Source organism: Felis catus, chromosome E2 (genome assembly GCF_018350175.1).
Source record: "Felis catus isolate Fca126 chromosome E2, F.catus_Fca126_mat1.0, whole genome shotgun sequence".
NCBI lineage: Eukaryota > Metazoa > Chordata > Mammalia > Carnivora > Felidae > Felis > Felis catus.
In genome coordinates this window covers 48,533,972-48,550,400 of record NC_058382.1, presented here as the reverse complement: position 1 = coordinate 48,550,400, position 16,429 = coordinate 48,533,972, and the positions used below count along the sequence as shown (strand labels likewise).

Below are 16,429 nucleotides of genomic sequence, written 5' to 3'. Positions count from 1 at the left end.
TGAGGTATGATTCTTCTATCCCTACTTTCTTGAGGGTTTTTATCAAGAAAGGATGCTGTATTTTGTCAAATGCTTTCTCTGCATTTATTGAGAGGATCATATGGTTCTTGTCCTTTCTTTTATTGATGTGATGAATCACATTGATTGTTTTGTGGATATTGAACCAGCCCTGCATCCCAGGTATAAATCCCATTTGGTCGGGGTGAATAATTTAATGTATTATTGAATCTGGTTGGCCAATATCTTGTTGAGGATTTTTGCATCCATGTTCATCAGGGAAATTTGTCTATAGTTATTTTTAGTGGGGTCCTTGTCTGGTTTTGGAATCAAAACTATGGGTTTGAGCCCCACACAGAGCCTGCTTGGGATTCTCTCTCTCTCTCTCTCTCTCTCTCTCTCCCTCCCTCTCCGTCTCTCTCCCTCTCCGTCTCTCTCCCTCTCTGTCTCCGTCTCTCTCCGTCTCTCTCCGTCTCTCTCCCTCTCTCTCCCTCTCTCTCCCTCTCTCTCCCTCTCTCTCTGCCCCTGTCCTGCTCTCTCTCAAATTCCTTCTGAATTATAGACTTTAAAATGGCAAATTTTAGGGCATGTGGATTATATCTTAATACTAAAAAAAAAAAACAAGGAAAAAAGATGTAGGGACACATCAATCAATGGATCACTTTGTTAGGCTCTCGATTCAAACAGAGCAACTTAAAAAAATTTTTTTAAAAAACAACCGGGGGGCGCCTGGGTGGCGCAGTCGGTTGAGCGTCCGACTTCGGCCAGGTCACGATCTCGAGGTCCATGAGTTCGAGCCCCGTGTCAGGCTCTGGGCTAATGGCTCAGAGCCTGGAGCCTGGTTCCGGTTCTGTGTCTCCCTCTCTCTCTGCCCCTCCCCCGTTCATGCTCTGTCTCTCTCTGTCCCCAAAATAAATAAACGTTGAAAAAAAAATTTAAAAAACAACCAGGGAAAGTTGAACATGGATTCTGTATTAGATGATATAAGGGATTATTTGTTTGGGAATGTGAATAATAGTAATGTGATTATATTTTTAAAAATCTAATATTCACAACTGAACTATGCAGAATACTCCAATTTTATTTTCTTGCACAACTTTGCCTCTTGTGAGCTTTGTAATGACTGCTGTAAGTTGTGGGGTAGACTGTGAGTGTTTTCTGAGAGGCACATTCTCAAACTCTTCACTCTCCCCCATGAGATAGGAAAAGAGAGAGGGAGAGGGACAGGAAGAGAGAGGCGCCCTGGGCCCTCTCAGGTGTGGGAAAGGCCACTCTTAGGCAGACTGCTGTCAGGCCACTGGCCTGGCCTTGTTTGCCCTGTTTCCAGGCCTCTGTGGGCAGCCTGGTTTCCCCTGGGCCACCATCCCCACTGTAGCTCCTGTGTGTCATCAGGTAACTGTGTGTCCTCTTTGGCTTTCCCAAAATTCCTCCATTTAGGTGGGGCTCAAAGGGTGGGGCCACAGAAGGTGCCCAGGATCAGGACTGTTTGGTGTGGTGTGAAGGTGACTGGGACCTGCAAGTTACAGACAAGGCCCAGGACAAATGGAAACTTCTGTCCACACCAAAACCTGTATGCAGGGGCTCCGTGAGTTGAGCTGATCAGACTTCGGCTCAGTTCATGATCTCACGGTTCATGGGTTCGAGCCCCACACAGAGCCTGCTTGGGATTCTCTCTCTCCCTCTCTCTCTGCCCCTGACCTGCTCTCTCTCAAATAAATAAGCTTAAAAAACAAAACCATCTGTATGCAGAGGCTGGTAGTAGCTTTATTTGTTATCATCAAAAACTGGAAACAATTCAGATGCCCTTCAACTGGTGTCTGTACAACAGAATACTACTCAGCAAGGAAAAGGAGCAACCTGCTAACACACACAACAACCTGGCTGAATCCCAAATGCAGTCGGCTCAGTGGAAGGACCCCGGCACAAAAGGGCACATGGTGTCTATCTGGCATTCTGGAAAAGGCAATACTGTGGGATAGAACATGGATGAGCTGTTGGATGGGGCTAGGGCTGGGAGGAAGGATTGTCTTCAAAGTAGCAGGAGGGGATTTTCTGCATAGTTGGAAATGTTTTATGTCTGGATCATTGAAGCAATTATACAACTCTGAATTTGTCAATTTAATTTGTCATAAAATTGTACACTGAAAAAGTGAATTTTACTGTATATATGTTATACCTCCACAAACCTTAAAAAAAAAAAAAAAAGTAACAACAACAAAAGGTTTCAGTTAGGTTAGTGTTCATGGCGACTGGGAACACCTGTGTTCTTTGTGTGAGGCCCAGCCTGCCTGCTGGGAACCTCTGAGGGTAGGGCCAGCACTTCTGGTACGTTCTGTGGAGATGGATGCCACCATGGACAATACCCCCACATTATACCTGCTTCTCCCTCCTGCCATTAACGTGTGACCATTTCTCCAGAGCAAACAGGGAGGGCAAGGGCATGGAACAGAACAGAGTCAGAGAATTTAAGAATTTCTTTGAATTTCAGAGCTGGCTCTGTCACTGGCCAACTCAGTCTCTCAGAACCTGTTTCCTCATCTGCAAAATGGAGACGAGAGCCTTATCTCACAGAATCCAGTGAGTGATAGAGATGACTATGTGAGAGCCCCAGGTGGTAAGGGTGTCCTAACGAGTGGATGTGTGGATGGATGTCAACTGGTGGGAGTGGCTACCAGTGTTTGAATTCTTGTCCCACTGCTTACAAGCTGTGTGACCTTGGACAAGTCTTAACCTTTCTGTACCTTGATTTCTTCATCGATAAAAATGAGATTTTTATGACCTGGCAAGATTATCATGAAGATTCATTGAATACAAAAGCCCAAGCCCTGGGCCTAGCTATCCATATCGACCACTCAGGAAGAGCAATCCTGTTATTATCACAGGGTTGCTAAATTTAGCAAATAAAAATACAGGACTTGTGGGGTGCCTAGGTGGCTCAGTCAGTTAAGCATCTGACTCTTGATTTCATCTCAGATCATGATCTCAGGGTCATGGGATCGAGACCCATGTTGGGCTCTGCACTGACAGCACAGAGCCTGTTTGGGATTCTCTCCTCTCTCTGACCGCCCCCCACTTGGGTACACATGCAAACACTTTTTCTCTCTCAAAATAAATAAATAAACTAAAAATATATATATAGGACTTCTGATTAATTTGGAATTAAATAATTCATTGTTTAATTAAATAACATTGAATCATTAAATCATTAAATAACGATTTTTTTTAAAGTATATGTGCCATGCAATATTTGGGACATACTTATACTAATAAGTATTCATGACATAATTATACTAAAAAAATATGTGTTGTTGGTATGAAATTCAAGTTTAACTGAGCACCTGGTGTTTCATCTAGCAACCCTATTAAGAGGGGGTCAAGGATTTGGGGAATAGGAGATTGGGACTAAGCCTGAAGGTAAAAAGAGGGATTAATACTCTGCTGTTTTAACCTCAAGGCCACCTGAGTAGCCTGAGGTACTTTACTTGCATGCAATATCACCTCCTTCAGGAAGCTCCCTTGATTTAACCCACTTGGCCTTTCATTCCCTGATCCTGCTTTTGTTTAGGCCTGTGGCTGCCGGCTGGTGTCATCGTGATTCACTCCCTGGCCAGTGCTGCCCTTGGGATGTTCTGAAGTCATTTCTTGTATGTGAGCCTGTTTCCCAGAGTAGCCAGCCTCCAGGGCTGGGCTGTGAGCCTGCAGTCATTCCCGGGGGTCCCTGCCAGGTGGTGGGTACAGCGCACACATAGACTCTTGGTGCCTGCAGCTGATGGCTGAGTGGCAGGACTGCTCTTACATAATCCGTTTCTCTCCTCCTTTCTCTTTCCAGAGCCAGATTTCACATTGAGCAGCTGCAGACGGAGAAATCAGAGAAAGCACAACCCAGCCCCAGATTCCAAGGGGCCTGCTGGGGACTCTCTCCTTCTGCTCGAGAGGGAAAGACCCCGAGGCCACTGTCTCAGGCCAGATCCTGGCTGCCATGGGACTCGCAGCTACTGCCCCCCAGCTGCCCTCCACACTGCCAGGCAGATAAGGGCAGGCGCTGCCCCAGGAGCACCTGCCGCCCCCTGCCGGGCCACTCCTCTGTGGTCAACCCTCCCCCAGCTTTGGGCCACCTTTGCTGACGCGAGGCCATGTAGGCCCCACCTGGGCCTTTGTGGATACACACACTGCTGGGGACACCGCCTCTGCTCTCTGGGGGACACAGCGTACCACCATGCCCCGGGGATTCGCCTGGCTGCACTGTGAGTACTGGGGGGGTCCTTGGAGGCTGCCCCGGGAGGCCTTGGCCCAGAGCCGGGCTCTGCTGTAACCATGGCAACTGGGCCATTCTTGCTGGTGGGAAGTTGAGATGCTTCCCAGCCGAACAGCCTCGGGACTCCCGTGGCTGTCCTCTGCCCTGTCTCTAGCTGACCCGAGCTCAGACCGTCATGGTGGGTACAAGTCCTAGGTTGGGTGGGTATGGTCAATGGGTGGTTAAAGGGATGGGGCAGGCACTGGGCGCAAGTGGCAGTGTTACCTTCTTAGGCTTATTAGTGCTACTGTGTATGGGGGGTGGGGGCAGTGGTGGCAGAGAGGATTTCTGGCCTCCCTGGGTGTGGCCAGCCGGGGGTGGAAGCTTGTGAAAGTGTCTGGGCCCCAAAACACGTGGGAGAAGTGCTGCCAGGTGCTGGAGAAGGCAGCCTATTCCCTCTGCCCCTCCCTCCATAATAGAACAAAATTAAAAGGCAGAAAGAGAAGTGTTGTTGGTAAAAAGAAAAATAAGTTGAAATGAGGACAGAAAGCGTCTAGAAAGCCTCTCAAGCCTGCTGGTGGGAGGCCAGACCAAGATCCCTTCAGACTCCAAGATTCAATTGAATTGACTCAAATTCAACACATTTTTCTGGTGCCTCCCACATGCCCACTGGAGAGTTACTGTCATGGCAACAAGGACCCAGGCTGGCTCACACCCCTCTCTCTAATGCCTGGCAGGGAGTTAGGTGCTAGGAATTCCCTCATGAGGTCCAGGATTTGATCATGCAAGGGATCCAGCCTGGTCCTTGTGGAGGGATACTGCAAAAGGTCGAGGCATTCAGAACAGGCAGAAGGACCTAGATCCCATGTTCTGGAAGTTTCCAGGTCGTGAGGAGCAAGAAGAGCAGCATGGATGAGGTGCCACTTGAAATCGTTTCGGAGGTGGGCAGTGTTCACACTGGTAGATGTGAGAAGGTGAAGACAGGGTCCGGGTAGAGGAAACAGCTCGAGCAAAGGATCAGCAGGTGGGACTGTGAGTGGCTGGGCTGGAAAGCCAGTTTGGGCCCAGATGATGGAGGCCCTGAAAACGAGGCAGCATGGAGCCCTGGAAGGTTCAAGATCTGGGGACTTGGGGCTGTCACTGGGAATTGCTCTGCTTTCGGAAGATCAGTCTGTGGCTGCTGTCGCAACCTTCTGGGCAGGAAGTGATGACAGTCTTGTTTGTGAGATGGCCGTGGAAATAGAAGTCATGGCCTTGGCAAGGATTGGCTGTGGGGTGGGAGGCAAGAAGGGGTTCAGATCAGAGGCTTGTAGATAGAAGGATGCTGGAGGGTGCTGGAGAAGGATGGGCTGCTATAGTTTAGTATCTTAAAACAAAAATTGATTCTGTCCCAGGTCTGGAGGCCGGAAGTCTAAAATTAAGGTGTGGGCAGGGTGACGCCTCTTCCAAGTCTCCTTTCTGCCTCTTCCTGCTTCTGGTGGCTCCTGGCATTCCACAGTTTGTGGTTGTATCACCCCAATCTGTGTCTGTCTTCTCATGGCCTTTCCCTCTACGTATCTCTGTGTCCTCTTATAAGGACGTCAGCCATTGCATTCAGGGTAGGCCTTCATTTTATCTGTAAAGACCCCATTTCCAAATAAGGTCACATCTGAAGTTCTGAGTGAACAAGAATTGGGGGGGGATGCTATTCAAGTCCCTCCACAGGCTCAGATTTGGTCGCTGGGGGTGCTGGTGGTGGACAGTTCCCATTTGTCCCTGCACAAGGGGCTGTCCCCAGGAGAGGTGCAGCCCTTCCCCCTCCCAGCCAGGGACCCAGGAAGGTAGCTCCTTCCTTACTTGCTCTTCTTCAGCCTCCTCTTCTGTCTTGCGGGGGCAAGACTAATGCCCTTGCAGGGACAGGGTTGCATTGGCTGTGGGGCCCTCGGGGGTGCAGAGCAGCAGTGAGGCTATTATGGCCCTGCTGTCCCTGTGTGGTCACCGGTTTGCTGGCCTGTTTCTCAGGGTGGAAGCAGCAAAAAAGAGGCTTAAATTTGGAAATGGTGGTCAGTGTGAAGATCTAAAGGAGGTCTGGTTCTGGGGGGAAGGCACATCATCCAAGGACAGGGTTCCTGGTGCAGGATGGCCTACCATGCCAGGCTGGCACATGGTAGCTTTCTAGGACTCAGTGCTGCCTCGGAGCCCACAGTTGCCAGGCACCAGAGACCTAAAACCAGGACACAGGTAAGGGCGGCTAGGGTAGGACTTCAAGTGTGGAGTGGGCAGCCGTGGGTGACTGCCACATGAGAAAGAGGACCAAGTGTGGACAGATACTGATTTTTAAAATTTTTTTTTCAACGTTTATTTATTTATTTTTGGGACAGAGAGAGACAGAGCATGAACAGGGGAGGGGCAGAGAGAGAGGGAGACACAGAATCGGTAACAGGCTCCAGGCTCCGAGCCTTCAGCCCAGAGCCTGACGCGGGGCTTGAACTCACGGACCGCGAGATCGTGACCTAGCTGAAGTCGGACGCTTAACCGACTGCGCCACCCAGGCGCCCCAGATACTGATTTTTAAAGACAAGATGCAAATTCAGATTTGTATATGAAATCTCTGTGAACCAGATATGGCCCTTGGGACACCAGTTTGCTACTGTCTCTGGAGGTCAGTGGTCCTCAAAGTGCAGTCCCCAGACTGGCAGCAGTAGCACCTGGGAACTTGTTAGAAATACAAATTCATTGGGCCCACCCCAGACCTTCTGAATCAGACACTCTGGACCCTAACCAGCTCTCCAGAAAATCCAGGTGCAAGTTCCTGATTCCTCGCTCAAGGTCAACCCCCAAAGTGTTCAGTAAACGAGATCATGTTGTGGTTAACTGCATTATGTGTTCACATACTAGGGGCCAAGCTGTCTGGTCAAGACAATGAGTGAATTGGACAGATGTTGCAAGACACAGAGATTGCGTGGGGCTGGTGCAGGCAGGGGAGAGCCTGGGAAGGGAAGGAGTCATGGTGAGACCTTGAAAGAGGTCTGCCTTGTGAGAGGGTACCCAGGGCAGGGGCAAAGTGTGAGCAAAATCTGCGAACCAGGGGCGCCTGGGTGGCGCAGTCGGTTAAGTGTCCGACTTCAGCCAGGTCACGATCTCGCGGTCCATGAGTTCGAGCCCCGCGTCGGGCTCTGGGCTGATGGCTCAGAGCCTGGAGCCTGTTTCCGATTCTGTGTCTCCCTCTCTCTCTGCCCCTCCCCCATTCATGCTCTGTCTCTCTCTGTCCCAAAAATAAATAAACTTAAAAAAAATCTGCGAACCAGGAATGATCTTGATGTGCAGGGGGTGCCTGGCTCAGGGGCTTAATGGTTTAGAGACGAGACAGAAAGCATGCAGAAACACTCAATCAGTTTGTGTTTAACTGTTCCTTTGTCCAAATGTCAGATCAAGCACTTGGGAAGAGACAGAGAGAGCAAATGCAAGATGTATTGCAAATTTGCAACCCTGAGAAAATGTGGTTGGCACATTTCTGTGAGAGGAGGGACTGGTGTGCTGTAACCATCTTGGGCATGGGGTTTGAGTCCAGAATGTTCCTAGTGAGGGCCCAGCCAGAGCAAAGGCATTTGAAGCACAACTGAGAAGGGGAGAGAGTGACAAGAAGCAGGCCCAGCCCAGTGAGGGATCAAGAACAAAAGTCTCCCTGGGCACCTTGGTGGCTCAGTTGGTTAAGGGTCCAACTCTTGATTTCTGCTCAGGTCATGATCTCACAGTATGTGACTTAGAGCCCCGCATTGGGTTCCTTGCTGACATTGTGGAGCCTGCTTGGGATTCTCTCTCCCCCCTCTCTCTGCCCTCCCCTGCATGTGTGCGTGCGCACACACTCTCTCTCTCAATAAATAACTTAAAAAAAAAAGTCTCCCTGGGAATGCAAGCTGGTGCAGCCACTCTGGAAAACAGTATGGAGGTTCCTCAAAAAACTGAAAATAGAAGTACCCTATGACCCAGCAGTTGCACTCCTAGGCATTTATCCACAGGATACAGGTGTGCTATTTCAAAGGGACATGTGCACCCCCATGTTTATAGCAGCACTATCTACAGTAGTCAAAGTACGGAAAGAGCCGAAATGTCTATTGATGGATGAATGGATAAAGATGTGGTATATATATACAATGGAGTATTACTTGACAATAAAAAAGAATGAAATCTTGCCATTTCCAACTACATGGATGGAACTGGAGGGTATTATGCTAAGTGAAATTAATGAGTCAGAGAAAGACAAAAATCATATGAATTCACTCATATGAGGACTTTAAGAGACAAAACAGATGAACATAAATGAAGGGAAACAAAAATAATATAAAAACAGGGAAGGGGACAAAACAGAAGAGACTCTTAAATATGGAGAACAAACTGAGGGTTACTGGAGAGGGGAAATGGGCTAAATGGGTAAAGGGCACTAAGGAATCTACTCCTGAAATCATTGTTGCACTATAGGCTAATTTGGATGTAAATTAAAAAAAAAAAAAAGTCTCCCTAAGTTCCAGGGAGGTGGGTGGGGAAAATGCAATCAGTAATTCCTACTCATTACCAGGAGTGTGTCAAGCCTGGCTATTTTGGGGGGGGGGGGAAAGAAAAGAAAAGAAAAGAAATTATTGCTTTTGACTATAACAATATATTGATTGTAGGATATAAAATATGTCCTACAAAATATAAAGAACATAAAAATTTCCCATAGAGATTTGATACATTTCCTTCCACTACACTTCCACTGCATTTCCTATGCATACACATTTGCATGTAATTAATGTAATTCACATCATGCTGTGTAGACCCAGAGGAGGTGTGCTGAGTCATGCTTTTTTAAGACTTTACTAAGCATATCATGAGTATATTTCTTATCACACAAGCATATCATAAACATTCTTTGACAATGTGGTTTTTTCATCTTATTTATTTTAGAGAAAGATAGTGTGCATGGGGGAGAAGGGCAGAGGGAGAGAGAGAGAATTCCAAGTAGGCTGCAGGCTGAGCATGGAGCCTGACTAGGGGCTCAATCCCATGACACTGGGATCATGACCTGAGCCAAAACCAAGAGTCAGACACTCAACTGACTGAGCCACCCAGGTGCCCTGACAATGTGGTTTTTATTTGCTCCATTCATTAATGAACATGTGGGCCATTTACAGATTTTCACTATATAAGAGAATACTGCAGTGGGAGTCTTTGTCCACAAATTTTTTGGTGATGGCTTCCTTTTTTTTGTTTTCCTTCATGTTTATCCCTAGAAATGAGTTTAATGGGTCAAAGGGTGTGGACATTACTAAGTTAACTAATAATAAAACTGCAAAATTGCTTTCCAAGATAAGAGCACCTGCCTTACTGCTTTGCCAGCACTGTTATTAAAATGAAATTTAAAAAACCCACTTTCCATTTTGATAGGTGAAATATGACACCTGATTGTTTTAGTATGTATTTCTTTACCTTTATTGGTGTGTTTGATTTTTTGGATACATCTCCTGCACCTCTGTTTCCTGTCTGCTCTGATCAATTTGACCCTTGTTCATATTTTTTGCAAATTCTCAGGTTTTTGTTTGTTTGTTTGCTTGTTTGTTTATTAATTGTGAAAGAGAGAGAGAGGGAAAGAGAATCCCAAGCAGACCCTGCACCATCAGTGCAGAGCCTGACGCTGGGCTTAAACTCATGAACCATGAGGTCATGATGGGAACAGAAACCAAGAGTCAGAAGTTTAACTGACTGAGCTACCCAGGCACCCCTCTCAGATTTTTTTTGTAAGTGTTATTAATTCTGGGAATCACAAAAGCTGTTTTTGAGGTCACAGTGACACATAGTGGTAAAGGCTGGTAATGTTCACGAGACAGCAACTCGTTTGCTGGGAGGGAGAAGCAGCAGCCTGATTTGCTTGCTCCCCAGAATGGACAAACTGGAAGGCCTGTAGTTATTTGTACATCTGAGAGGAATGCCAGGGTCAGTTAGAGCAGGGAGGAAATGGTTCTGCTCACACAAAAGTCATTTGTAAAGTTGGAACTAGAAAGTCCTCATCTCCTGGATCCCCAGATGGAAATGCAGACGTAGGCTTTGAGGACACGTCAGCCCTAAATGGGGTATGAGCTGAGGTTTCCCTGGAGAGGAGGTTGTGCCTTCCCCAAGGGGCAGCAGTGGGGAGGAGACTGGACACCAACCTCAGGGTGTGACAGCTGGGGGGCTTTGCTGGCTAAGGGTAGGGGTACACCAGCCAGACTGCCCATGCTTGCCTGGCCTTGCTGTCTGAGCCTGGGCCCCAGGGAAAACATCCCCTGTGGTGGAAAGGCCTCCTTGGGGCTCTATGGCCCTGTCCCTCCCATGACCCGGAAAAGGGAGGGCAGATGTGCACAGCTTTGCACAGGCGGGCAGTGTACTCATGTGTTCCTGTTGGTCACTGTCCACAGATCTCGGGATCTTCCTTGCCATGGCCTTGGGGAACGAGGGTTTGGAGATGTGGCCTTTGACCCAGAGCGAGGAGTGTGCAGTAACTGGCTTTCTTCGGGACAAGCTTCAGTACAGGAACCGCCTTCAGTACATGGTAACTGTGAACCCCCCGACTGCATTCCCCTTCCCAAGCTCCTGGCCTCACAGTGTGCAGGACGTTCGGGGCCTCAGCCCTGAGCTGACCGTGGCCCCTTTCTCCGCCTTTCTCCACCACGTCCAGCAGTGTACCTGGTCCACACTTACAGTCCTCTCCCCTGCCAGCCTTCCCTGGGGACCTCAGCACATAAGGTCAGCACATTAGCTCAGCACATAAGGTCTTAGAAGTTGGAATGGGTGGCCACCTTTGTGTAGGGCAGAGAGGCTCACGTGGCACCGTGGCAATGCAAGACTTTTCTTTTTTTGACAGCCTTCCTGAGCTATAACTCACATACCATACTATTCACCTGTTTAAGTGTACCGCTCAGTGGTTTTTAGTACATTGGCAGAGCTGTGCAACCAGCACCATAAGTTTAGAGCAATCTGTTTTTTTTTTTAATGTTTATTTCTGAGAGACAGAGACAGAGTATGAGTGGGAGAGAGGCAGAGAGAGAGGAGACAGAATCTGAAGCAGGTTCCAGGGTCTGAGCTGTCAGCACAGAGCCCAATGTGGGGCTTGAACTCACGAACCACCAGATCATGACCTGAGCAGAAGTCAGAGGCTCAACTGACTGAGCCACCCAGGCACCCCTCCCCCGCAAGTGCATATTCTTCATAGAAGGCCACCTCTGCCATCAAAGGGCTGGTTCTTGGTCCTCTCCTCCTGTATCAAGTTGGGAGTTGGGGGAGGCTGTTTGAGCCGTTTCTGACTGTGACCTCATGGTTTGTTCTTGTGTTTCCCCAGAAACACTACTTCCCCATCAACTACAGGGTGAGCGTGCCTTATGAGGGGGTGCTCAGAATGGCCAACATCACCAGACTGGTGAGAATCCCATCCTGGGCTGGGAGACCCTTGCCTTGTGGGACACCCCATGGGCCCAGCCTGAGAGGCACATTGATCTTGGCAGGTCATGTTGCCAGGGGCCTTTCCCAGCCCCGTAAGTAAGCCTGCCCTTGGCTCGGGCTAAGATTTCTCCCTGTCCACAGTGGATGCCCATGGTCTGCTCTCTTTGTGGGCACAAGCTGGGTGGCAGGTGGTCAGAGTAGTGGTGGGGAGGGCCCAGAGGCTCAAGTCTTGGGACTTCAACAATTTCTCCTGTCCCCACAGCAGAGGGCCCAGGTCAGCCAGCAGGAGCTGCGGTATCTGTGGGTCTGGGTGAGCCTCAGTGCTACTGAGTCGGTGCAGGAAGTGCTGCTTGAGGGCCACCCATCCTGGAAGTTCCTGGAGGAGGTACATACGCTGCTGCTGGATGTTCAGCAAGGCCTCACGGTGAGCTCCGCGGAGGTGTGTGTGTGTGTGTGTGTGTGGTGGCCAAGGAGTGTTGAGGGAGGATGGGAAGACATGGAGAGTTCCAGCATGTCCTGAAAGGTATGGGAGAAATGGGAGAGAGGAAGAGAAGGCCAGCAGTGCCCCGTGGGTGGCCTGGGCTGGGGACAGGAGATGTTCTAGTGTCTGTCTGTCTTGTTCTGTGATCCTGGACAAGTCATTGAACCCTCTGGCTTTGTTTCTAGAGGTTCCTTTTGGGGGAGACAGGGAAGGAAGGATGAATGGGTGGAGCAATGAAAATAGGTTTTTAGGGCTATGCAGTTCTTCTGTATGACACTGTAATGATGGACACATGACATCATGTGTTCATCCAAGTCCACAGCACGGACAACACAGAGAGTGAACCCTAATGTAAAATATAGACTTGCAGTAATAATAACAATGATAAGGTTCCTGCTAACTGCCTGCTCAGCAGGGTTGATCTGAGGCCTCAGGGATGCATCCTGTAAAGAGCCTGTGGAGTAAGGTCACGGGGTCACTGTGAGCCCATACAGGCCACATGTGTGCTGTGGGACCCCCTGCCCACACCATTTTGCCCTACTCCCCAGCGCATGGTGTCCTCAGGGGCCTGGGGCACACTTGCCCCGGGGAGCCCCACCTGCTGCCCAGCTGGAGCTGTGAGCTGCGGGTGACACCAGGTCTTATGAGCCCGCAGCTGCTAGGAGTTCTGGGGAGGCTCTGGTTTTGGCAGGGGATTGGAGGCCCAGAGGTCTCCTCGGTGGCTCTTTCATGCCCTTGGGCAGTGTGAGTTGGAGCTGACCTGAACAGACAGTTTTGCATCCTTGCCTTTCTTCGAGAGCCTGACTGAGCTCTTGGGAGCTGCAGAGGAGGCTGTGGGTGGGTTGAGACCTGTCCACCCAGGTTGTTAAGAGTTCAGAGTTAGCCAGCTTTAAAAAAAATATTTTTAAATGTTTTTTTTAACATATGCATGTTATTTTTTTTTAATTTAATTTTTTTTAAATTTACATCCAAATTAGCATAAAGTGCAACAATGATTTCAGGAGGAGATTCCTTAGTGCCCCTCACCCACTTAGCCCATCCCCCCCACAACCCCTCCAGTAACCCTCAGTTTGTTCTCCATATTTATGAGTCTCTTCTGTTTTGTGCCCCTCCCTGTTTGTATATTATTTTTGTTTCCCTTCATTTATGTTCATCTGTTTTGTCTCTTAAAGTCCTCATATGAGTGAAGTCATATGGTATTTGTCTTTCTCTGACTAATTTCACTTAGCATAATACCCTCCAGTTCCATCCACGTAGTTGCAAATGGCAAGATTTCATTCCTTTTGATTGCCATTAAGTGTTTTTGTTTGAGAGAGAGAATGAGAGAGCGAGAGTGTATATGTGTGTGTGTGTGTGTGTGTGTGTGTGTGTGTGTGTGTGTGTGTGTGTGTTGGGGGTGGTGGGCAGAGAATCTGAAGCAGGCTCTGTGCTGACAGCAGCGAGCCTGATGTGGGGTGTGAACCCATGAACTGTGAGATTATGACCTGAGCTGAGGTTGGACGTTTAACTGACTGAGCCACTCAGGTGCCCCAGGTTTAAACCAGCTTTTAAGTCTGTCTTCTTTCTCACAGAGTTAATGGTCTGTGACCCGCTCCAAATATGCCCAGCATCTGGTGGGCAGTGGGCTCTCCCTGATGGGGAGTGGGCCAGGGGGACATGCCCCTTCTCCTCCTGTCACCCTTGCTTCTCTTTCCAAGTCCTTGTAGATTAGCTTTGTAGGGTTTCTGTGACAAATTACCACCAAACAACAGAAATTCTTCTGCCACAGGCCTGCGGACGGGAACCCCACACTCAGGTTCCCACACTCAGGTTCCCACACTCAGGTTCCCACACTCAGGCCAAGCTCTCTCTGAAGGATCTAGGGAAACAGGACCCTTCCTGCCTCCTCCAGCTTCTGCTGGCTGCTACTGTCGTTGGCTTGTGGCCACATCACTCCAGCCTCTGCCTCGGCCCTTACATGGCCTTTCCCTCTGTGCCTTGCGTCCTTTCTCTCACAAGGACGCCAGTCATTGGATTTAGGGCCCACCCTAAATTTAAAATGACCTCACCTGGAGATCCTTAATTACACCTGCAAAGATCCTGTTTACAAATAGGGTCACATTCACAGGTGCCAGGCGTTAGGGCTTGGACATGGCTTTTTCAGGGATGGGGGGATTGGCAGGTCACAACCCGATACAATTCAACCCAATTAACCACCTTTAAGAAGGTCCTCCCCCAGCTCAGGCTCTACATTTCTTTTCTATGCGATGTCTTCTGCAACAGCCCTGGCCCCCTGCCCTGTCCCCTCACTGTGCCCTCCTGCCACCCACACCGTGCTCCCGGTTGTTAAGTACTGTCAGAGAAACACCCCGAGCTTGGAGCCAAAGACCCGCCCAGCCCGTGTGACGTGCACCGAGGCCTCCTCACAATACGATCCTCGTGAGGGTCCTTTGTCTCATTCTTTGTGGGCAGTAGAGGTCTCTGAATCCCGAAGGACAGTCTCCCCAGCCCAGGCTGCCTTGTGTGGTGGTGGCCGGGCCTGGGTGAGAACAGCAAGGATGCCCCCACCTCTCCCCTGTCCTGGCCTGCCCCCTGCAGCCATTTTCCCAAAGATGGAAAACAGGAGCCTCTGTGTCAGGCTTGGGTGAGGGGCCTTGAAGGGGACTCTCCCAGGAAACCTGGTGCCTGCAGGAAGAGGCAGAGAAATTACCCATAAGCCTCCTGTCACAGGAAGTCCCTTTCTCTCGCGGTTTGTGCAGCTCCAGGCAGGGCAGCCTCCAGGGTTCTCCTGGGACATGGCCCTCCCTCTTCACTGGTGTTGAGGGGTGCTGGTGCCTATGGTTCTGACCGTCTCCACGGTCTCCTCCCTTCCAGGATGTGGAGGTCAGCCCCAAGGTGGAAGCAGTGGTGTCGCTCCTGAGCACCCCCAGGTTGAGCCTGAAGCTGGTACGACCCAAAGCCCTGCTGGACAACTGCTTCCGGGTCATGGAACTGCTCTACTGCTCTTGCTGTAAGGAGCTCTGAGTGGAGGGGGTTGGGGGCAGGACGCCGGGTTCCAAGCCCAGGTCGTGGAGCAGAGCCAGGACCCTCCCGAGCACGCCTTCCACTCCCCAGGGCTGTAGGTCATTTCTGAAAGCCAGGATGGGCCCTGGGGCCAAGAACAATGAGGCTTGGTCTGGAGACGAGGTAGGTGTTGACCACTCCTGTGGTCTTTTTTTTTTTTTCCCCCTGCCTCCTGCAGGTAAACAAAGTTCCGTCCTAAATTGGCAGGACTGTGAGGTGCCGAGCCCTCAGCCCCACAGCCCGGAGCCCTCATCGCAGTGTGTAGCTGCCCCGCTGTACCCTCTGCCCCAGCAGCCCCCCATCTCCCTGCCCCGCTCCCCAGGACCCAAGACTGGACCCCCGGCTCAGTGAGGCGGCTGAGGGCACAGGGCAGAGGCCTCGTGCCCCACCTGGCCTGTGTGGTGACCTGTGTGGGACAGCTGGAGGTGCTCCCGCAGGAGTTTGGTGGAGTCTGAAACTTGTCTGGGGGAGGGGGTGGGGGAACCCCCAAGACAGTGTTTTTCCCTTGAGGGAGATTCTGTGCCTGAGAAGGGCTCAGCTTCTTGCATTCTGTACCTCACAGTCTCACCTGGAGCAGCCGGGGTCCAGAGCCCCCTGAAGGTGGACAGAGCTTGTCCCCTCCCTGCACCACCTGGGCTGCCTCGCTTGCCTGAAGGTGGTGCCCGGCGTGTCCTGAGGCCTGCAGAGGCTAGACCTGTGCCAGGTTGGGGGGTGGGTGGGCATGGGGAAGGGGCAGAGCCAGACACCACATCTTGCCACAGTGGATGCTCTTCCAGTCCCTCTTATATTTTCTATTAAACACTTGCTTGTTTTGTTTGGGTTTGGTTTAGTTTGCATCTGCAAAGGTGAACCCCAAGTGCAGGAGGCAGGAGAGAGGTAGGCTTGTGTGGTCCTGGGGCCTGGGTCTGGAGATTTGGATTTGGGATGGATGAAGCCTTAGCCTGGGGGCCTGGAAATGGTGTTTGAGGGAGGGAGTTTCTTCCAGACCTGCCTGAGTCTCCATGAGACCTGTGGGGCAGAGGGTGTCAGGCTGATCCTTCCCAGTGTCTCCTGGCCACCCTCGCTGGCTTCATTGGGCTGTCCCAAGACAGCCACCTGCAGAGACAGAGTGGAGGTATTCAAAAGCATAGGTCCTGATACAGGACCTGACCACTCCTGCCCCTCAGCCGGGATCGGATGGGAAAGGGCAGGGTGCCAGCGCTGCGCAGGGGCAGGTGAACAGGGTGGAGGAAGCCAGGCGGAGG

At 50.3% G+C, this 16,429-nt stretch overlaps 1 protein-coding gene across 3 annotated transcripts in view; it reads left to right on the top strand.

Annotated features, from left to right (window-relative positions):
- IL34 (interleukin 34) overlaps positions 1–16,001 on the top strand; it is a 47,272-nt gene extending 31,271 nt beyond the window's left edge. The window contains exons 2-7 of one of the 3 annotated variants that reach the window (XM_045047243.1): positions 3,827–4,241; positions 10,642–10,775; positions 11,562–11,639; positions 11,925–12,086; positions 14,997–15,132; positions 15,364–16,001. In XM_045047243.1, the coding sequence (XP_044903178.1) occupies positions 4,214–4,241; positions 10,642–10,775; positions 11,562–11,639; positions 11,925–12,086; positions 14,997–15,132; positions 15,364–15,536 (711 nt within the window). In that variant the 5' untranslated portion in view covers positions 3,827–4,213 and the 3' untranslated portion in view covers positions 15,537–16,001. Of the gene's footprint in view, positions 1–3,826; positions 4,242–4,796; positions 5,173–10,641; positions 10,776–11,561; positions 11,640–11,924; positions 12,087–14,996; positions 15,133–15,363 lie in introns of those variants that run through there. The other 2 variants (XM_019820031.3, XM_019820032.3) reach the window with 2 other exon arrangements.
- Positions 16,002–16,429: the final 428 nt, after the last annotated feature.